The sequence below is a fragment of the Hyperolius riggenbachi genome, chromosome 7 (genome assembly GCF_040937935.1).
Source record: "Hyperolius riggenbachi isolate aHypRig1 chromosome 7, aHypRig1.pri, whole genome shotgun sequence".
In the NCBI taxonomy this organism is placed as follows: Eukaryota; Metazoa; Chordata; class Amphibia; order Anura; family Hyperoliidae; genus Hyperolius; species Hyperolius riggenbachi.
The window spans coordinates 170,124,821-170,148,567 of record NC_090652.1 but is presented as its reverse complement, the minus strand read 5'-3'; the positions used below and the strand labels follow the sequence as shown (position 1 = coordinate 170,148,567).

The following is a 23,747-nucleotide window of genomic DNA, read 5'->3' as shown; positions in this document are numbered from 1 at the left end:
TCTCTCTGTCCTGCTACCAGGGATAGTGAGAAAGAATCTGGCATTAAAATCAAAAATATGTACTGTATATAAAAAAATTACATCTAGATTCATAACACTACTTTATTAATACATGGATATACAATCAGAAGGTTACACACTTAGTGCGGCGAGCAGCTCAGCCTCAGACCCACCCCCAGTCTGTGGCAATTATACTCTATTACTCTGGGTGATGTCAGTCCCTATGTTAGAGCATGAGCATTGGACAGAAGGAAGGGCCAGCTGATCTCTTGTCAACTCCCAGCATTGCCAGCTGACTTCAGCCACACACCATCTGAACCCCATAAACCATGCTGTAGCCGCTCCTGACCTGGGTAAGCACATTATTGTTATATATCAAGAGGCCACACTTAAAAGGCTTGAGGTAACTATGCTGCTAATATTCTCTCAATCATACAGCGCAGCATTTCTCTGACATTTTAGTTGCTTCAGTCTTCCTACAGATGAACGTTTAGCAACTGCTGATCATTGGTACCTTGTACCTACATCACCTAACCTCTGCCACAGGTACTATGTTTGTGCTGTCATTTTGTTTTGCTCTCTTTTGTTTTTTTCAAATTGGCCATTTGGATGATACTCATACTGGTCTTCCTATATTGGGATGTTTGATCTCCTCCGATTCACCAATCGATTATAAATCTATTGTAGATTTGCAAAGGGTATTTCTGTGGTTTTTCATCTATGTTTATGAGCTTTTACTATGGACACTGATCTAGGTTGAACTCCCTGGTATATCATGATTCACTATGTGCTGCTACTTGGGAACTTAGTGACTATACTTGACCTTCTTTCACTTGCTCTGATTGGTTTACAGATCCTTCTGTCAGGCCTGTTTCTAAGCCTGTGCAGACAGTGTGACTACCCTGAGCGCCAGGCGGAGAAGCAGGTGTGGGGGGGGGGTGCAGCGGTGGGGGAGAGCGGGTATAGCACTCAGCCTCTATCTTCTTCCTGTCCTGGCTTCTGTTGGTAACAGCACCCCCTGTGATGACTTGACCGCATGTCATCACAGGGGGCGCTCTTACCAATGCGACGGCTCCCCGGACAGGAAGAAGTAAGAGGCTGCGTGCGGGGATCGAGTAAGGTGAGTTGTAGCGCTATACCCGCTCTCCCTCGCCCCTATGCTGGAGGCACCTACCTATCTAACCTATACTGGAGGCACCAACCTATCTAACCTATACTGGAGGCACCAACCTATCTAACCTATACTGGAGGCACCTACCTATCTAACCTATATTGCGGGCACCTACCTATCTAACCTATACTGTGGGCACCTACGGATCTAACCTACACTGCAGGCACCTACTTATCTAACCTATACTGCGGGCACCTACCTATCTAACCTACACTGTGTGCACCTACCAATCTAACCTATACTGTGGGAACCTACCTATCTAACCTACACTGCGGGCACCTACCTATCTAACCTATATGGGGAACCTACCTATCTAACCTATATGGGGACAACTATACTGGCTACCTATGCTGGAGGCACCTACCTAGCTAACCTATATGGGGGCACCTACCTATCTCGCCTATACTGGGGGCACCTACCTATCTAACCTATTTGGTGGCAACTATACGGGCTACCTATACTGGGGGGACCTATAGCTGGCTACCTATACTGAGGGCAACTACACCTGGCTAACCTATACTGCAGGCACCTATACCTGTCTCCACATGGGGGGGAGATTTTTCCACCCTCGCCCTGGGTGCAATTTAGCCGAGAAACTGCACTGCCTTCTGTTATTGTGTCTGGCATTCTATAGACCTTTGTATCCATTTTTTTAGTTACTATCACTTGGTACTGACACTAGATTAGCATTACCAGAGGATTAGAGCACTGAGAACATACTTGATGTGGGTTGTATACTAGATCTCATATCCTGTGAGTTAAACCATATTATGGAACATATCACACTGCTTTCCACGGTTTTGGAGCGATAACATACTAAGTTAATTATTTTTTTCTATGTTTGATACTATAGATGTTTTTAATAATCCTCAGTCATAAATTCTGGAATCTACAACAACATGCCTCTGAAGAAGTGGCTAAGTTAAGAGCCGCAAAATGTGTGTTAGGCCATCTATGTAAAATTTTGCGTAACTTATGGACTTTTATGATGTTTGTAATTTTGGATTACTAATGAGTATTGTAATTACCGTATTTTGCACCGTATAAGACGCTCCGGAATATAAGACGCACCCAGGTTTAGAGGGCAAAAACCAGGGAAAATACTAAACCTGGTGCGTCCATATTCCAGGAGCGTCTTGTACATGTCCTTCTGTGTGTCCTCATGTGTGCTCCTGTGCCCCCCATGTTTCCTCATGTGCCCCCATGTGTCTTCCTGTGCCCCCATGTGTCCTTCTGTGTCTCCCATGTGTCCTGTGTGTGATCATGTGCCCCCATGTGTCTTGCTGTGCCCCCTCATGTGTGCTCCGGTGCCCCCCATATGTCCTCCGGTGCCCCCATGTGTCCTAATTTGCCCCCCTGCCTGAGTCTCCTGGCCCCCCATGGAGTGTCAATAGTGGCGGCAACTTACCTTAGGCAGGCTCCCACGCTGATCCTAGATCATTGTGCTGCCCCCCGCTAGCCTCCTCTGCCTCCCCCCTTCTTATCTGGCCCCCCCTGGTGTAGGAATAAGTAGCGGTAGCTTACCTCCGCAGTGCGCCCGCGATGACTGCAGACATCCGTCTTCCAGGCACTTCTCCCTCTAGTGACCAGCTTGAACTGATGACGCGCAGTTCAAAGCCGGTCACTAGAGCGAGAAGTGCCTGGAAGACGGATGTCTGCAGTCATCGCGGGCGCACGGCGGAGGTAAGCTACCGATACTTATTGCTACACCCGGGGGGGGGGGGGCCAGATAAGCAGGGGGGAGGCGGAGGAGCCTAGCGGGGGGCAGCGCAATGATCTAGGATCAGCGTGGGAGCCTGCCAAAGGCAAGTTGCCTTATCTGATTGTCATCTGGAGTCGGATGGGAAGGAATTTTTTTCTCTTTTGGGGCTTATTGGACCATGCTTTGTAAGGGTTTTTCGCCTCCCTCTGGATCAGGGATATGTGAGGGAGCAGGCTGGTGTTGTATTTTGTTTTCTGGTTGAACTTGATGGACATATATCTTTTTTTCAACCCAAATAACTATGTAACTATGTAACTAACCATCCCCCACTTACTCCTAACACTCCTCTACCTATGAATAAAACTAACCACCTCCACCTACTCTTAACACTAACTGTCACCGATCTATGTCTAACACTAACCCCCCCAATCTATACCTAACACTAATGGACGTCTGCCATAGGCACCCATGTAAAAAGCCGCTATCAGCAGCCACAAAAATAAATCTGGATGCCACAGGCACATGATAAAAATGTTTTCTTTTTCTAATTGATTGTCCGGTTGCCACCTCAGCTTGATTTCTTAGCATGCCCAGCGAATCATTGTGCTTGTGGTGGCACATCTGCAATTCACACCTGGGTCATATTTACAACATTAACCTCCTGATTTTACTATGATTGCATAAATCTATACTTGGACACCATTTTCAAATGAAAACTTACTTAACAAACAGTATGTTTGAGTCCATGCTTGTGGGTGCATATGGCTCACAGTAGGAGATCTGGACACATGTGCAGTACTGTAATCTCCAACTATTACAGTACTGCCTAGTGACCACCAGTTAAAGTGGAGCTATCAGCCATACTATCTCACATATATAAGTAGATAAATACTTGCTCTACTTACATAACATTGCACTGTCCACATTTTGATTTTAGTGATTTTTCTATAGTAAAAAAAAAAAAAAATCCTTCTTGGGATTTTCCATTTTGTCTGTGTCTATCTTGAAGCCAATCATGACGTAATTTCCTCCCTTACTCTGTCAGTGTATCATCGCTTGCCCCACTCCCACTCTTCAGACACTCCCACAACTAGCTCTGCAGTAGAAAGAAATAGAGGTGTGGGAGGGGAAAGCAGGAGGGAAAGAGGCTTCAGCCAATCAGGCTGCATTAGTTAAGTCTGAGGGGAAAGTTACGAAGAAAAAAAGAAAACCCAGCATGCCCTGCAACTTCCTTTGTGCGGCAGATGTACCAAATAGGAACCAGGGAAATTGGGGAATGATGTTTCATGGAGAAGTAAAATAAGAGTGATTTTTAACTTTTGAATTGCCTGGTTAGCATCCTTATCGCTTGTTTACCAGATAAAAATAAATAATTGATTTTATGCCTGACAGTTACTCTTTAATAGCTGGTGATATTCCTGCTACTGCATATGAAGAGGATGCATCAATGTTTTAATAACCTTCTTCCTGACATAATAATAATGTTAACATTTGTATAGCACTTTTTTTACTGGGAGACTCAAAGCCCTTGAGAGCTGCAGTGTTAGGGAGTCTTGCCCAAGGAATCTTTGCTGAATAGGTACTGGCTTCAGCCAGGATTCAAACTCTGGACTACGTCAGAGGCGGTGCTATTAACTAGTACACTATCCAGCCACTACCTAAACCTCGAACTGTTGAATAAGCATCTAAACACCCCTGCAAGCTCAAATTATATGATTTTTTTTTTTAATAAAAAAAAAAGTACACCCACATAAAATAAAAAAAAAATCTTTATCCACCATTGAGGTTGGTTCAGAGTCAGACTAGTTAGCTATACAGAGTGCATGTGCATTTGGTAAAAAAAAAGCACTTGCACTCTGTATCTACAGAACTGTTGTGAAAGCCATTAGTGTACTCTGCTATACACCGCATTCCAAATTATTATGTGAATCATATTTTTCTCTGATTTCCCTAAATAGTTGATGCAAGTGGCAGTCAGCATAATGTTTGAGTCATCAACCTTTAGAGTATAATTCAAATTTTACTGAACAAACCTCCTAATGATAATGGTATATTTTTCAAAATTAAATTTTATAGGTTTTGAAAAACTGAAAATGGTCATTTGTTGAATTTTCTGCACTAGGAGGTCATGTTTACTGAAATCAAAAGCTATTTCACTCAAAAACATCTTAACAGGTGAAGTTACATATTTACATAGGACCGCTTATTTGATGGCAGCTTCATAATTCTTTTTGTATATTCAAAAAACTTGCTGCCGCTCACCGGACTCCAATGTATAAAGCCATTATTGAATATCAAGAGTAACCAAATCACCGTCCCTATCCTAAAATCATTTAAAATAGGAGAGGGGGGATCCATGCCATGACAGTGAAAATTGGGAGGGAACATCATCAAAAATGGAGATGGGATGGAACCTTGGAGATCTGCAAGCTCTCAGGACCCTTGAAACTTTGAAAGATCAAAACTTGGATGGATTCCAAGTAAATGATCCTGAAGGAGTTAGTGAGGTAGCACTTATTGATCATGTGGAGTGTCACTCCAGGTCGAGCTTTATGCCTTCACCACAGACCTTCCCATCCTTGGGAATTTTCTTGGATCTAGTGTCACGGGATCTAAAGAGATTGTCCTGGAGAAATCAAGTTAGAGATAACTTAACGATTGGTGAGAGAAAAGCACTGGGAGAATTGAAGTAGGCAAAGGACATTATCATACGCCCAAGCGACAAGGGGGGAAATGTGGTCCTGTGGTCTAGAGATCTTTACTTGGAGGAAGCCAACAGACAATTAAAAGATCTTAATACATATCAACCACTACGGAGTGGTCCATATGAGAGAATAGCATATGGAGTAAATCAATGGGTCGATGAAGCGGTAGAAGAAGGTGTGCTTGATGAGAAAGAAGAAAATTTCCTCAGAATAGATACCTTTAGAATTCCTGTGTTCTACCTGATTCCAAAGCTTCATAAAAATCTAAATAGGCCCCCTGGGAGACCAATTGTTAGTGCTATAAATGGTCCCACGGAAAAATTGGCGATATGGATTGATGGAAAAATTAAGAAGCTGGTGACCTCCCTACCTTCTTATGTACAAGATTCAGGAGATGTGTTGAGGTTGATTGATGGTTTGAAGGTTGAGTCTGATGATATCCTCGTGGGAATAGACGTTGAGAGTTTGTATACGTCTATTCCGCACGAGGTGGGGCTAGAGGTCCTGAGTTTTTTCCTTGCAGATGCTTATCCTGACACGCCAGTGCACAATGAGTTTGTGGTACAGGCCATGAGGTATGTACTAGAGCACAATTGTTTCCTGTTCAGCGACACCCACTATAGGCAGGTGCACGGCACGTCAATGGGGGCGTCGTGCGCACCTGCCTATGCCTGTTTACATCTAGGCTTGTGGGAAAGAAAAGATGTATACACACTACCTGAGTTCGAAACGTGTGTCAAAATGTGGCTTCGTTTTATTGACGATGTGCTGGTGGTGTGGAGGGGGAGTGAGAAGGAACTGGAAACTTTCCTCGATCGTTTAAATGTGAACCAGCGCAATATACATCTCACACACACTTACAGTAAAGAAGGAATTTCGTTCCTGGACTTGCGTGTTGTGAAAGATGAAACCTCTTTGCGGACTACTACATACCGCAAACCTACAGCTGGAAACACCCTCCTCCACGCCACCAGCCATCACCCACCCCACTTAATTAGGGGGATCCCCAGGGGGCAGTTCCTCCGAATTAGGAGGAACTGTTCCAGGGAGGAGGATTTTCAAAGTGAGGCCACGGCAATGTACGAGCGGTTCAGGGATCACGGTTATGGACATGAGACATTGTGCTCTGGTGCAGAAAGAGCTCTCCAAACTTCACGCACTGAGTTGCTAAGAAAACGTGAAAAAAGCAGAGCAGGGACTGAACGGGAAAAGTTTTCCTGTCCCAGTTTTATTTCATCCTATAATTCCAATTGGTCTCGTATACGTGATATACTGACTCGACACTGGTCGGTGTTGCAGGTCGATCCAATACTGGGGCCCATTGTCAGTGAGAGACCATCATTGGTGGCCCGCCGTGCGCCCAGTTTACGGGATCGGCTTGTACACTCCGATCTTTTGCCACAGTCAAACTGGTTAGCAGAATTCAACACCAAAGGAATGTATAGGTGTGGTGCATGTTCAGCGTGTAAGTATGTTGATGTATCGGGGACTTTCCGGGCACCGGGTAAGATGAAGGAATGGAAGATTCATTCCTTCATTAACTGTAACTCTGAGTGGACAGTGTATATGATACAGTGCCCATGCCCTATGGTGTACGTGGGCATGACAACCAGAAGATTGAAAAAGAGGATCTCCGAACACCTAAGCAATATAAATTGTGGTAAAAAACTAAATGGGGAATACCGTAGTTCAGTGGCTGAACACTTCTGCGAAATTCATGGTGGCCTAAAAAATGGATTTTGGTTCAAGGGGATATACAGACTTCAAAGCAATAGAAGAGGAGGTGACAGAGAAAAATGGCTGTTGCAACAAGAAGCGAAATGGATCTACCTCCTGGACTCCTTGGCACCGGCAGGTCTGAATCAGGAACTGAACTTTGCCCCCTTCCTATAAGAAGTAGACAACAACAATGATTAAGCTTAATGTAAAATAAGCGATACTGGACTCTATGCACAATCTAGCTACTCAGGTATCACATTCATGATGCGTGTAAAGATTGAAGTATGTGTCAAGAATGGAGAGCCTCAAAGGAATGCAGCTATGGACAGTGCAGTTTCTAGGCTAAAATGCACCCAGGGCGAGTGTGTAAAAATTGCGCCCCCCCCCCCCCCCAAGCAAGGTATGGGTGCCCGCAGTATAGGTTAGCCAGGTCTAGTTGCACTTAGTATAGGTCCCCCCAGTATAGGTAGCCAAGAATAGGTACCCCAGTATAGGTAGCCAGGCATAGGTGAGCCAGTATAGTTGCCCCCGCTATAGGTTAGCCAGGTAGGTGCCTCCAGTATAGGTAGCCAGTATAGTTGCCCCCAGTATAGGTTAGATAGGCAGGCGCCCCCGGTATAAGTTAGATAGGTAGGTGCCCCAGTACAGGTTAGCTAGGTGGGTGCCTATAATATAGGTAGCCAGAATAGTTGCCCCCAGCATAGTTTAGATAGGTAGGTGCCCCCAGTATAGGTTATTTAGGTAGGTGCCTGCAATATAGGTAGCCAGTATAGTTGCCACCTGTATAGGCTAGCTAGGTAGGTGCCCCCAATACAGGTTAGATAAGTGCCCCCAGCGTAGGTTAGATCGGTAGCTGCCCCTCAGTGTAGGTTAGATTAGGTAGCTGCCCCCAGTGTAGGTTAGATAGGTAGCTGGCCCCCAGTGTAGGTTAGATAGGTAGCTGCCCCCCAGTGTAGGTTAGATTAGGTAGGTGCCCCCCAGTACAGGTTAGATAGGTAGCTGCCCCCCAGCGTAGGTTAGATTAGGTAGCTGCCCCCCAGTATAGATTAGATAGGTAGCTGCCCCCCAGTGTAGGTTAGATAGGTAGGTGCCCCCCAGTGTAGGTTAGATTAGGTAGGTGCCCCCCAGTATAGGTAAGATAGGTAGGTGCCCCCCAGCATAGGTTAGATTAGGTATGTGCCCCTCAGTATAGGTTAGATAGGTAGCTGCCCCCAGTATAGGTTAGATGGGTAGCTGCCCCCCAGTATAGGTTAAATTAGGTAGGTGCCCCCCAGTATAGGTTAGATTAGGTAGCTGCCCCCCAGTATAGGTTAGATTAGGTAGCTGCCCCCCAGCGTAGGTTAGATTAAGTAGGTGCCCACCAGTGTAGGTTAGATTAGGTAGGTGCCCCCCAGTATAGGTTAGATTAGGTAGGTGCCCCCCAGTATAGGTTAGATAGGTAGGTGCCCCCCAGCGTAGGTTAGATTAGGTAGCTGCCCCCCAGTATAGGTTAGATTAGGTAGCTGCCCCCCATCGTAGGTTAGATTAGGTAGCTGCCCCCCAGGATAGGTTAGATAGGTAGCTGCCCCCCAGCGTAGGTTAGATTAGGTAGGTGCCCCCCAGCATAGGTTAGATAGGTAGGTGCCTCCCATCGTAGGTTAGATTAGGTAGCTGCCCCCCAGGATAGGTTAGATAGATAGCTGCCCCCCATCGTAGGTTAGATTAGGTAGCTGCCCCCCAGCGTAGGTTAGATTAGGTAGGTGCCCCCCAGGGTAGGTTAGATAGGTAGCTGTCCCCCATAATGGAGGGGGGAGCCGGAGCCGCGGGGAGGGCAGCCCGACCTCTCCCTCCCTCTCCTCTCCGGGCGCCCTCCGTGCTCCCCCCTCAGATGCAGAGCGCAGCAGCCAAGGAGGGAGCGCTGTATACTACATACCTTCCTGCGTTCCAAGCGCTGCTCTCTCACCGCCGGTCTCTTCCTCTCTGCCGCCTATACGATGATACACACGCTGGTTTCTGTTTAGCCGGAACCAGCGTGTATATCATCGTAATGGCGGCAGAGAGGAAGAGACCGGCGGCGAGAGAGCAGCGATTGGAACGCAGGAAGGTATGTAGTATACAGCGCTCCCTCCCTGGCTGCTGCTGCGCTCTGCATCTGAGGGGGGAGCACGGAGGGCGGCCCAGGAGAGGGAGAGGTCGGGCTGCCCTCCTCGCGGCTCCGGCTCCCCCCTCCATTCAGCGCCCACCTCCCAACAGCGCCCCGGGCGACGGCACGGGCCGCACGGCCCTAAAAACGGGCCTGGCTATGGAAAATTACCAGAAGGTAGCCTAACTGGATCACTACTGAGAGGCAATGAGTTCCTTAACTCTATGCGGAAACCGCAATGCAGAGAAGAGAGAAGTTCCAGAGTAGAACGCTGTAACTATGGTTACCAGTGACGGCTACAGGAACGCACTATAGACGCGTATGGAATGACGCATAAATCACCGCCCTGCCCGCCACGTCACACATCCTGACGAAGCTCGCAGTGGGCGGGCGCAACGCGTCGATGGGCATGGCTTCGTGACGACATGCGTTCAGAGCGCTCCAACTAGCCGGCCGGCCGCGCTGCAGGAAAGGAAACCTCTGTGTCTCGTGGCTCCCTGCAAGTACCCGCGACCCGGGGCTGAGCCAACAGTCAATAGGCTCCCCGTTGTGGTGTGAGTAGGGTCGAGCTGAAGACTCGAGGAGATCTGCACCAGGAAGGAACACAGCGGAAATGTATGACTGGAAGAGTCGACCTGTCGGTATAGTGGTAAGAGCCAGCTGCCCCGCAATTTGTATCCTTTGAAGCTGGGTGCAATCTGTGCAGCCCGAGCCCTGCCACGGCTTATTGTCATCTTGTGCCATCCAGCCAGCGGTCACCCGCACCAGCACTCTGTGGATAGTAGAGGTGTGGTACCGGTACCAGAGTGAATGGGATGTCTGTGGGTGTGCTGTGCTGAATGGTGATGGGGAGCGCTCCGCATTATTTTAAATGATTTTAGGATAGGGATGGTGATTTGGTTACTCTTGATATTCAATAAAGGCTTTATACATTGGAGTCCGGTGAGCGGCAGCAAATTTTTTGAATATACAAATGGTATTGTTTTTTATGAGCAGCTGCTCCTGTAAAATTACAGTGATAGGATTGCAATAACGGGTGAGTGAGATAGACAGTTTAATCAAATTTTTGAGCTTCATAATTCTTGCATCCAATGAGCGTGTGAGATTGTTGGTTAGTTTCTGCTTCAATTTCTTTGAAAGATGTCAGCATAGCCTCCCAGAGCTGCTGTTTTGATGTAAACTCCTCCCACCCTCATAGATATTTTGCTTAAGGATGTTCCAAAGGCTCTCTGTAGGACTGAGGACGGTCAGCAGAGGATACTCAATCTGATGTATTTGTTTGACAGAACCCTTTTTCATTTTGCTTTAATTTGCACAAACTTGTGTGTGCTCTGTCAGCCACAAATCTTTTAACAGTACGATCATACGTACGTTTTTGTGAAATATAAAGGTTTTCATACCTTGTCCAAGGCATTTAACTATTTCACAATTTTTGACAGCAGAGAGATAATTTTTCTTTCCTACATTGCTTGAAAATAGTGGTCTGCTTGATAATGTGGAACACCCTTTTTTAGTAGTTTGTCCTTAAATCGAGCTCACCTGGCAAACTAGTTATCAGAGGTGTCCGAGATTGAATTTAGTGATCAAAGGAACCCTGAGACACAATACCATCCAGGAGTTGAATTGAAAAACAAAATATTTAATCTTTATGACACTCTAATACAATTTGCATAATAATTTGGAACGCAGTCTAGTGTTTGCTAATGTTTTAGGAAAAAAAAAAACAACACTTTTCGTTAGAGGGTTTGCATGTAAACAAGTAGACAGTCAGGGGTCCTACAATGATTCTGGCATGAGGATGCATCATGAGGCTAGATCGAATCAGCTGGAGTTGAGGATATCTGTCTTTTTTCACTGTTTGTTGTAATACTGTCACAACACATGCTGCATTATGCGTTGACTGTGGTTTGATAAATCCCATCTTAGTATTTACAATCAATATTCTTACCTCATATGTTTCCCCTCAGAAATTGCCCTATGCCCAAACAGTCATGATGTCCATATTTACAAAAAAGAAGGTGACAAATGGACCAAAATTCAAGAGTTGAAGGAACACAATGGAGAGGTCACAGGTAAATGGTTTCCATATCTTATTTGCAGAATCAAGTGGGACTTCTTTCCACTCCGAAATACATACAATAACATCCCTTCCTCTTATCTAGTGCAAAAATCCAACTATATTAGTTTAGCTACTGCAGGAGCAGGATGTAAAGCTTAAGGTCCATACCCATACTGCAATTTTTGTGACAATTGGATGAAAATCGATGCCACCAAGTGCATGCCCGACCGACAAAGCGACCAATTTCAGGACAAAAATTGTTTGCATTGCCGATCGCGCATGCTGTAAGATGTCGGGCAGAAGTTGGTTGATTGGGTGTGCGGCGGTACTTCAGCTGATTTCGGAATGAGCGACGGAATGACGAAACCCCTGCCGCTGTCGTCGTAATGCATAAATGTGCCCCCAAAGTGTGTTTTTATACATTACCTGTCCTGTTGTAGCCGCCGCGCCATGTCGGTCCATCTCTCGGGGTTTTGCATACACACTGGTGGGGCATAGTGTCTGACATCAGATCCTATGTGCCGCCAGCGTGTATGCAGGTGTTAGAACTCAGAGAAATGGATGTACACCGCACAGAGGCTGCTACAGGACAGGTCATGTATAAATGCACACACTGGGGGAGGGCACATTTATACAATGCAGGGCAGACGCGGCAGGCTCAGCCGATTACCTGAAGATTTCATGCTGAAATCGGACGGGAATCGGCCTGTGGTATATGGGCAGCTTCGACAAAGAGACAAATTTATCTCTAATCAGATTCGATTAGAGATAAATTTGTCTCTTTTGTCAAATCTGCCCATAAGCGGCAGCTACCTTAACATAGTTTAACAAGAAATTGTTAAAAGATGTTTACCTACACCAGACTAACCGCAATGATCATTCTCTTTGAATGACTGTCATGATGGTTCACATAGCGTATGATCGTTAGATGTTTCGCTTAAGTCAATGGACTTCAGCAGCAATTTACTGCGATTGTTTACATGATCATTTGCATCCTGACATTCGTTTTCAATTTGCACAATTGTGAAAGATGCATCGGGGAACGATCGTTTATCGGCCCAGATTCCTCAATCCATCTTCACGTGGGTACTTAGCTTTAGAAAGATAAGGTGTCTTTTTGCACTTCTTGAGTGATTTACTATTTAAAAGAGTTGATTTTTTTTTCAGCATAAGCATACCTCTGAGTTTTCTTAACTATATGTACACCAGAGGTGAGCTTTAAAAGAGGGCTTCCCAACCCTCTCCTCAGGTACCACCAACAGTGCATGTTTTGTGGAAATCCACAGAGGTAGTTAATCAGCATTGATGAGACACTCATTACTACATCTGTAAATTTGTGCAGTTTCCTGCAAAACATGTACTGTTGGTTGAACTTGATGACAGGGTTGGGAAGCCTTGCTTCAAAATAAGTGATTTTTGCAGAGTAGACTAAAGAGTGGGCTAAACTGGTATCAGTTGAGGCTCATGCCACAAAACAACGTTTACAAGTGCCGATGATGTGTACATAGAAATGTAGTTAAAAGAAAGAATGTTGACATACATAACAATGTATGCTGTTAAGAGTTCCAGATATGTAGTTATATACCAAATGGCAACTTTGAATATGTACTAAATATAAATATTGGTATCAAGAAATGAGACACAGAGACATCAGTCAACAAAAGATTACCTTTATTATACAAATCATTAATAGTGTTGTTGTGGCCAATATCATAGAAATAATTGAATTATCAGGACTGGAACATCTTCCACTCATTGTCATCGGATCTATGCATCTGTGATACCATGTATAAGATTGTCTCAAGCAATGTATCTAGAAAGGTAAATTAATCAGAAATGTATATTTTGTCCTCTTCGCCTTTGAATGTAAGTTTTTTCTTGGATTTGAATCAATAAAAAGATGTAAAAAAAAAAAAAAAAAAAGTGTTCAAGATATGACCCTTGATCCGGCATCAGTGTATACACTATTAATGAACACTAGTAAGAAACTGTGGAGCAGATTCATCAAAACCAGTGAAAGGAAAATTGAAGTAAATCAGCTCAACACCAGGTTTTGATAAATCTGACCCAATACGTCAAAAAGAAAACGTTTGGTTAACTTTTACATTACCTAATGTATTTTTTTATTTTTTTTATTAAAGCAAGGTTTATTGATGCACAAAACAAGATACAATCAGGCACGACATGAGAATAACATACAGTAACTGGAGGGCATACACACTTGTGCACATATTTATAAAACGCTCATTGACAAAATTAAAAAAGGAAAAAAAGAGTTCAGAAAAGCAATAAATACCACCAATTAAGTCACAAAGGTCCAAATATCACACATAAGACCAAGAACAATATTGAGTATTGTATACAAATAAGACATATCCCAAAGGAAAAAAAAAATCAGATACAAAATCGTGCGTGGTGACTATACATCAAACGGGATCAATCAAAACCAGTAAAGGAGGAAGTCAAAAAGACAGGAGCATTAACTTATACCCCTATAAGAATGAAAACTATTACAAATCACATTGAAACGGTCAAGGTTTTCAGTGCTGAGATAAAACACCTTGTCCATCAACATTAGAGTATCAAGGTGTTGTTTAACCAGATTGACGTCCATGTCAGGGGCTTTCCATTTAAAAGCAATGCAGTGGTACAAAGTGCGAAAAGCTGTTGGGACCTCTTTGTTAGGAGCATACAAGAGAGCCTAGGAAGCAGAGAGGGACACAGAGCGTTTGAACACATCCTAGAAATACTTCTTCAATTCACCCAAAAATGACCAGCACTGCGGCAATTATGTATTATGCATGTATATATGAAGGAGGATTCCCTGGGAACAACAATTACGAAAGCAGGTTGGGGGAATGGAGGGAAGAAATCTATGCAATTTCACGGGAGTATAATACCACTGGAATAATAATTTAGTTGGCGTGTCTTTAAAAATATTAGATTTGACCACTCCAGCAAGCGCCTCCCAGCAGGAAGGGACGACATCTCCTGTCCCAACTCACCTTCCAAGGCCCTCACGTAGGCATCTTGTCCATCTCTCCCTTACTAAGTAGTAAACTATACAATGTAGAAATAACCCCCTTATGCCTGGAGAAACTGAAATATACATTCTCAAAAGTAGTAAGATCCAAGGTTGGAGAAGACAGAAATTGAGCGGAAAAGAAATGTCTAATCTGACAATAACTAAAACCCTCACAGAGAGGGGCGTCCTGTCCAAAACAAAATTGGTGGAAGGAGATGATTCTGCCCCCCTGCCAAAACCTGGCAGCGAAGGTCAATCCCTTCTCCTGCCACCAAGAGAACTCAAAGGGATGTTGAAAAGTAGGGGAAAACCTGGGATTCCCCAAAAAGGAGAGTCTAGGTGAACAGGTAGAAACCAATTTAGAATGAGGGACAACCTTCAACCATAACCTGGTTACAGAGGCCACAGTCATGTTCCGACTACTTAAAGAAGGGATATCACGGCTGGTCACCATGGTCAAAAGAGAGGGGAGATGAAAGGGAGCAGTCGTCCGAGATTCAAACCCCCACCATGACAAGGGAGAGGACACTAAGCTCCAATCAAGAATCTGCCCCAGTTTCACCACCAGATAAAAATGCCATAGGCTAGGGACACCAATCCCACCCTGCAAGGGGTGTCTAAATAGGGGTTGTGCCTGGCGGGCTTGTTATCCCAAATTAATTTATTTAAACATGCCTGCATAACTGCCAGTGCCTGCTTGGGTAGGGTAATGGGTAACATGCGAAACAAATATAGGAGTTTGGATAAGAGGATCATTTTGCAAGCAACGCAACGACCTAACCAGGAAACCGTATATTGTGACTAGTTCTTAAGCATGGCAGTCAAAGCCCAATAAAGTGGTGGAAAATTAGCATAATATAAGTCCTGGTACCGGGGAGTAAGGTATATGCCCAAATACTTCAATTTCTGTTTACATCAAACAAAATCAAAATTTGCCTCTAACAACTTAACAGTATGGGGAGGAGATTCACCGGCATAGCCATATATTTGGAGGAATTGAGAAGGAGAATGTATTTTTGTTTTGTTTCTATTTTTTTTAAGTTAATTTTTGATTTTCTTTTGATCAAAGCTATTCTTTTTATTGGCATTAGGGATTGACTGGGCTCCTGAGAGTAATCGAATTGTTACTTGTGGTACTGATCGGAATGCCTATGTTTGGACTCTGCGGAATAACGTCTGGAAACCAACTCTTGTTATACTGAGAATTAACCGGGCAGCCCGATGTGTGAAGTGGTCACCCAAGGAAAACAAGTTTGCTGTGGGCAGTGGTTCAAGGCTCATTTCCATCTGTTATTTTGAGCAAGAGAATGATTGGTGATTTGTTTTTTTGTTTTCTATTGTAATCTTTACAGAAATCTCAGCAAGTAGTGGAGGCAGCCATTAAGCACTACATGCATTATTTCATACTTTACTATAAAGACAAATCTGAAGTACAGTAAACTTTCAAGTGCATTACAGAAAAAAAGTTTCAGTTGCTCCGTGACATGTTTTGCAGTGCACTAAAAATCTAAAATATTGATGAAATCATCACTACCGTAACAGCACTCAGTGGTCTAGCATTAGTTGCTAGTGACCTGACCACCAGACAACCCTGGCTGTGCAGTATGATTAAAATATGTAAAACAAACCTCCTCATAAGGGAGGTTTGTAAATAGTATCAACCGTTGGAGGGGGGGGGGGAGGGGGGGGCTACTCCCTAGCCCCATCTGTGTGTGCCCTGCCATCTTCTTCAACCAGACCTGCAGATGCCACAGTTTGAAGCAGCTGTGGTGGTGAGGCACATTCCCAGCCGTTGAAATGCATGCTGGGATATGTACTCACATTGAAGGATTACATCTCCCTGCATGCATTGGGGCGTAAGGGGATGCGTGCACCTCCTAGGAGCTTGAACTGCTGCAGCTGTGTGTCTGGCCTAAGAAAATGGCAGAGCGCATACACACAGGGGGCTAGGAAGGAGTCCCTCTATCGTGCCTTCGACACTGTTCCACACAAAAGTCTGGTGCAAAAGTTGAGGATGCAAGGACTGCGGAAGAGTCTGTGTGCATGGATAGGGAACTGGCTAATGGACAGAAAACAAAGAGTTGTAGTCAATGGATCATACTCAAAATGGGTGACTGTAAGCAGTGGGGTCCCACAGAGGTCTGTACTGGGTCCAGTGCTCTTCAATTTATTTATTAATGACCTAGTAGATGCAGTAGTAAGCAATGTTGCTATTTTTGCAGATGACACAAAATTGTGCAGAATCATCAACTCACGGGAAGATAGGGACATACTGCAACAGGATCTGGATAAGATGGCTATATGGGCACATAAATGGCAGATGAAATTCAATGTTGAAAAATGTAAAGTCATGTATTTTGGTCGTACCAATGGTCTAGCACTATACAAAATAAATGGGGTACAGTTGGGGACATCAAACTTGGAGAAGGACTTAGGAGCAGTGGCGTAGCTAGGGAGCTGTGGGCCCTGATGCAAGTTTTACAACAGGGCCCCCCAAGCACTCGATACATAACAATTGATATGGCACATCAAAACCTGCCAAGGACAACCACAACGTCAGAGGTGCAAGAAGGAGATGGGGAACAGTATATTAATGATCACTACTTTTCAAAACATCTATAGAAGTGATTTATTACAAGCACAGGACCAATAGAGAGCTAATACTGTAGTTGGGGGAGGGCCCTTTGGGGCCCCTCCCACCCAAGGGCCCCGATGCTGTCGCTACCTCTGCAACCCCTATTGCTACGCCCCTGCTTAGGAGTACTCATCGACAACAAGTTAAATAATCGTACTCAATGCCAAGACGCTGCAGCTAAAGCTAACAAAATTTTAGGATGCATTAAAAGGGAAATAAAAACTCGAGATGCTAGCATGATATTGCCCCTGTTTAACTCTCTAGTAAGGCTACATCTGGAATATGAAATTCAGTTCTGGGCACCACATTACAGGAAAGATATTGCAGTTTTAGAGCAGGTGCAGAGACGAGCAACAACATTGATACGTGGGATGGAAGGTCTCAATTACCAAGAAAGGTTGATAAACTGAGTTTATTTAGTCTAGAGAAAAGACGCATGTATAAATACGTCAGAGGGCAATATAAAGGCTTGGCTGATGAGCTTTTTGTCCCTAGGCCTTCTCAAAGGACTAGAGGACATGATCTGCGCATGGAGGAAAAAAGTTTTAGCCATTTATTTAGGAAATGGTTCTTTACAGTAAGAGTGATTAAGATGTGGAATGCATTGCCACAGGAAGTAGTTATGGCAAACTCTATACCTGCATTTAAAGGGGGCTTAGATGCTTTCCTTGCGTTGAAAGACATCCATGGCTACAATTACTAGGTAATGTGTGAATGTAAAGAACAGCGCTACAAAACTAGTATGAACATAAGCCAAATACAGTCAAATATCAAAAATCATCAGATGTAGAGTCCACAGGGGCCCAATGCCCAATCTCTCAATGGTTCTTCTCTGTGTATGCGCTCTATTTGGGTTCAGCAGATCCCCATTAGCATAGTCTGTAATATTGATAGATAGCGCTCCACTTCAATTCAGTTGCATCAATAAGCAGTAGAAAGAAAGAAATCCCCCCTTGGGGCCGCACTCACCCGACCTGTGTGACCACTATGAGACTGGTCAGTTTGCACACTGTAGTCCTTCTGTGGCCGACTGCCCGTCCTGGCTCAGATGATTCCTCCTTTGAGTGGTTCCTCTTTCAGGTGGATGCCGTTGGTGCAATCCTTCCGCTTTATTTATTTCTTTTTATGTGCCAACCTCAAATACAATGAGCCTCACATAGCATAACTCCGTTAAGTTTAAAAGAGGTTTTATTAAAAATAGGTACTCACAAACATGTGTGTATATCAGCGCGTAGAGTGTTTAAAACGGGCTCTCCCCCGTGCCTCTCCGGATAGGCTCGCCTGGGGTTCCGCTTTGCTCCGCTGAATGGTTACCAGATCGTCCACATATTACAGAATTACTAGGTAATGCCTAATGATGTTGATCCAGGGATTTTATCTGATTGCCATCTGGAGTCGGGAAGGAATTTTTTCCCTTTTGGGGCTAATTGGACCATGCCTTGTAAGGGTTTTTTGCCTTCCTCTGGATCAACAGGGATATATGAGGGAGCGGGCTGGTGTTGTACTTTGTTCTCTGGTTGAACTCGATGGACGTATGTCTTTTTTCAACCCAAGTAACTATGTAACTATGTAAGTAATGCCTGTCAACCACCACTGGACCACACTATTTACTAACCTCACTTTATGTAGTTTATTTACTTTATATAATTTATTCAGTTTAGTTAGTGCTCAGATCCCTTTAAGCCCCAGTGTAAAGTCATCCTGGCTAGCAATGATTGCCTGGGCTTCAGCGCATGCTAAGGTGGTGGTGGGTTTTTTGCGTAACTTGGTCAGGAGGAAGAGCAATACATACAATCTGCCCAGGCATGGCCTGCGCTATGTCCTTCTCCTCTGTCCCGTGGCTCCACCACCCTATATATCTATCGCCTTTCTTTTCCATGTACCAGGCACAGTGGCATGAAACTCCACCCCCACTACGTCTCTACACTGTGTGAAGAAGTTGTGGGGGCAGAGTTTCATGCTGCTGTGTCTAGTTTCTGCAATAGTTGAAGAGAAGATAACCGGCACCATCCATGTATCAATGCTCTTTTATTTTCAAGTATAATACATTGCAGCAAGTATAAGCAACGTTTCAGGGCAACCACCCCTTTGTCAAGCTATGCTGTCAATGCTCAAAAACATACTGAAACAACTGTCTCTATTTATATCCCAGCCATGACCATATCTAGCCAATCACACGATTCTGGCTAAAATCTAGCCAATCGTGTCAGTACCGCCTTATGCGGACCTGATGGGAGACTAATCATCTTATATGTCATTGGTAGATTCAAAACAGGACCCACCCACAGCTCCTACCTCTCCACTATTAGCCTGCAAGAAACTCCCACATGTGTCAGGTACTCACAGCGGTACCTCCCACCAGGCCGTCACCACGACGGACCTGATGGGGAACCTCTCCGTGTGACGCGCAGAGCGGGGCTAAGCCCCGCCCCCCGCATCTCCCTGACAACTGCAGACGCCAGCGGCGTATATCGCCGCTCTGCGCTGCGTGGTGTAAACAATGGGAGTGTCCGCAGGCCAACCAATGGGAGGACACCTACCCTTGTTTCTCCGTGCTTCCTGAATACAATGTGTACCACAGAGCGAACAACCTCTATCTCTGCAACCTTATACATTAGAGGAGATCAACATAGGGGATTTGGACGCATAGAGACCACTAAATGCAATAAACTCCATATTTCTATATTTTATATACGCAGGGGACACAGATGATCATATCTCAAGAAAATAATGGTCAAGCAGCTGACAATAAATGACACTATCAATAAATAACTAATTGCTTAGTGGATCTACTGCCACATATATGTCACAAAGCTGGACACAATGGAACAGGGGACAAAACCTAAATAAATGGCAATAAATCTAATTCTCTATTTAACCCCCGTGGTTCCATTGTGTCCAGCTTTTTGATCCAAAACGCTTCCCTATAAAGCAGCCTCCTAACCCTATCACCCCCTCTCCTAAGAGACCCAACCTGTTCAACAATCATGTATCTTAATTGGCTAACATGATGTCCAGCTCTATGAAAATGATAAGCCACAGCTTGGTCAGTCAAAGACTCCCTAATCGCATGTTTGTGCGACGACAATCGTTTTTTAATCTTTTGTGTAGTTTGCCCAATGTAGAGTAATCCACAGGGACATTTTAACGCATACACGACATAATTAGAATCACATGTATAGCAATCATGAATTTTAAATTTGGTGCCTTTGTAGGGGTGTGTAATCTGATCACCCCTAATCACTGAATTGCAATGAACGCAATTCATACAAGGAAATGTACCTCTGCGATTAGATTTTGACTGACCTCTTGGTGTGGAATCTGCATGAACCAATTTATCTCGCAAGTTGGGAGCTCTTTTGTACGAGATGAGTGGTGGGTTTTTAAAGAACATTGTCGGAGATGGTCCTTACACTTAATTAATTATTTCAGATTTGAAGAAAGGTCGTGTATGCGTTAAAATGTCCCTGTGGATTACTCTACATTGGGCAAACTACACAAAAGATTAAAAAACGATTGTCGTCGCACAAACATGCGATTAGGGAGTCTTTGACTGACCAAGCTGTGGCTTATCATTTTCATAGAGCTGGACATCATGTTAGCCAATTAAGATACATGATTGTTGAACAGGTTGGGCCTCTTAGGAGAGGGGGTGATAGGGTTAGGAGGCTGCTTTATAGGGAAGCGTTTTGGATCAAAAAGCTGGACACAATGGAACCACGGGGGTTAAATAGAGAATTTGATTTGTTGCCATTTATTTAGGTTTTGTCCCCTGTTCCATTGTGTCCAGCTTTGTGACATATATGTGGCAGTAGATCCACTAAGCAATTAGTTATTTATTGATAGTGTCATTTATTGTCAGCTGCTTGACCATTATTTTCTTGAGATATGATCATCTGTGTCCCCTGCGTATATAAAATATAGAAATATGGAGTTTATTGCATTTAGTGGTCTCTATGCGTCCAAATCCCCTATGTTGATCTCCTCTAATGTATAAGGTTGCAGAGATAGAGGTTGTTCGCTCTGTGGTACACATTGTATTCAGGAAGCACGGAGAAACAAGGGTAGGTGTCCTCCCATTGGTTGGCCTGCGGACACTCCCATTGTTTACACCACGCAGCGCAGAGCGGCGATATACGCCGCTGGCGTCTGCAGTTGTCAGGGAGATGCGGGGGGCGGGGCTTAGCCCCGCTCTGCGCGTCACACGGAGAGGTTCCCCATCAGGTCCGTCGTGGTGACGGCCTGGTGGGAGGTACCGCTGTGAGTGCCTGACACATGTGGGAGTTTCTTGCAGGCTGATAGTGGAGAGGTAGGAGCTGTGGGTGGGTCCTGTTTTGAATCTACCAATGACATATAAGATGATTAGTCTCCCATCAGGTCCGCATAAGGCGGTACTGACACGATTGGCTAGATTTTAGCCAGAATCGTGTGATTGGCTAGATATGGTCATGGCTGGGATATAAATAGAGACAGTTGTTTCAGTATGTTTTTGAGCATTGACAGCATAGCTTGACAAAGGGGTGGTTGCCCTGAAACGTTGCTTATACTTGCTGCAATGTATTATACTTGAAAATAAAAGAGCATTGATACATGGATGGTGCCGGTTATCTTCTCTTCAACTACTGAATTATCTGGAGTGCAGCCGGATTGACTGTGGCACATCCACCGTTTTATGCAAGGAGTGCGCTGCGACTACAATCGATTACATAGTTTCTGCAATAGGGAGCGGATGGACATTTAGGGAGGCATAGCCGCAGGACAGAGTAGAAGGATGAAGCACAGACCAGCGGTGGGCATCCCAGAGAAGATTGTTTGTATTGCTTGTCTCTTGACTGACTGCAGCACCCCTCTCCTTAGCATGCCCCGAACCCCAGGAAGTCAAGGTCAGCCAGCCTGGATGACACGTAGATTGCCAGCTAGGGCCCGTGTGGCCACTTTTCTGGTTCCAGACTGTCTACAGGCTCATATGGCTGTACTGCCCTGATGGCACCCCTGTAGACTGTAAATTATTTCTCTGACTATTAAAGAACTGTCAAAATGATAATACATATTGATGTAAAAACCTCTATGCCTCTCCTGCCACCTCCTTGGAGCTAGTGGCTGCACCTAAAGGAATGTTCACATAAGGCAATGTAGGTGGTAATGTGTTACAAAGTAATGCAGGGCACCTACTTTAGTCTTTGCAGCAGTGCTAACCCCATTCAGTTGCATTAAATGGGACAGCACTGTGCTATGGACTGAAATGTGTGCAGTAGTGCATTCAGGGAACAGAACACACTGCCATGTAATGCATACGTGAGAATGTCACACATTGCTCTCTATATACTGTATGATGTCCTTGCTTATCGAACACTGCATGTGTAGCTTTAAACTGCACAACAATACATGTAGTAAGGGTGAGCCCTTAAAAAAACGATCTGTTGAATAACGTTATTAAGCTTTTTCTGTCCATTTCAGTATGAGCTTTCATGTTACCAGGATGCTGAATGCAGAAATCCAAGCTTGTAACTTAAAATTATGTGTTTGTTCTATACTAAGCCTTTTCAGACATCATGTGTAATTAAAAACTAAAAAGCATCCTCTGCTGGAAAAATATAAAATGGAACATTTCATGGATGTGTGGATGAGGTGACATGGTGACATCCTTCCACAGTGCTCTGCTCCACAAACATACAATGGGTATAGACTTGACTTGAGACATGTAACAGCCCAGTAAAAATTATCAGTCTCAGACAGGCAGAAACACAAAGTCATACAATACATTTTTCAGAGGTACGCTTCCTTATCCCAGTACACCAGCTTTTTTGCTCTACACTGAAAATTTTTCAGAGCTCCCAGACTTCAGCAGTCTCTCCCTGTAATATTTCCAAATTTCCTTAAATGCACCATATTGCAACCTGGCTTTACCTTAAGAGAAAAAGGAAACACCGAGAGCCCAATATATTGTAGTATGTAAATGAATGGGTAATAGAGAAGTAAGTAAACAATATACTTACTAACCAGGGTTACCGTATAGGCAACCACTGTAAAGGCAGGTGAGGAGATTAGACCTGTCTTCATTCAGGGTTAAGATGTCGCTCTCTGTAGATCAGAAGAAGAATGGGGTACGACCCCTCCACCAGGGGTGGCACTAGTATTTGTAAGGAGAACAGAGGCGCCAAAGGGATAAAAAGTAATAAAACTTTAAAATTTTAACGGGAGGCAGTGGTGGGCTTACCTCCCCGAAGTAGACAATAAGACTGTCGAATTTCACACAGAAAATTTTATTCACATACTCCAACATACAATGCAACGCATTTGGCAGGTATATTCCTGCTTCTTCAGGCAATAAAAAGGAGGAGTACAGACCTGTAAAATCCAGAGACAAATATAGCATCTTCAGACAAATGTGTATATTGTAAAATGATAGTTAAATTTGTATACAGTATGTGTGTGATAGATTGTTCCCGAGGGGAGGGGTGTGGGTGGGGATGAATGTCCTAGGAAATGGTGTCTAAGGAGATTATTATTAAGTGTGATGGGGCTATAGGGGGTAGGTGTAGATGGGACTGGTGATAAGGAAGTGGTAGATAAGGGCTCTATGGGAGTGGACTAATAAGGATCAGTGTT

At 44.3% G+C, this 23,747-nt stretch overlaps 1 protein-coding gene across 1 annotated transcript in view; it reads left to right on the top strand.

Moving 5' to 3' along the window:
* LOC137524712 (actin-related protein 2/3 complex subunit 1B-B) overlaps positions 1-23,747 on the top strand; it is a 144,727-nt gene that overhangs the window by 71,983 nt on the left and 48,997 nt on the right. The window contains exons 3-4 of the mRNA XM_068244875.1: positions 11,387-11,491; positions 15,595-15,817. Coding sequence (XP_068100976.1) covers positions 11,387-11,491; positions 15,595-15,817 — 328 coding nt within the window. The remainder of the gene's footprint in view (positions 1-11,386; positions 11,492-15,594; positions 15,818-23,747) is intronic.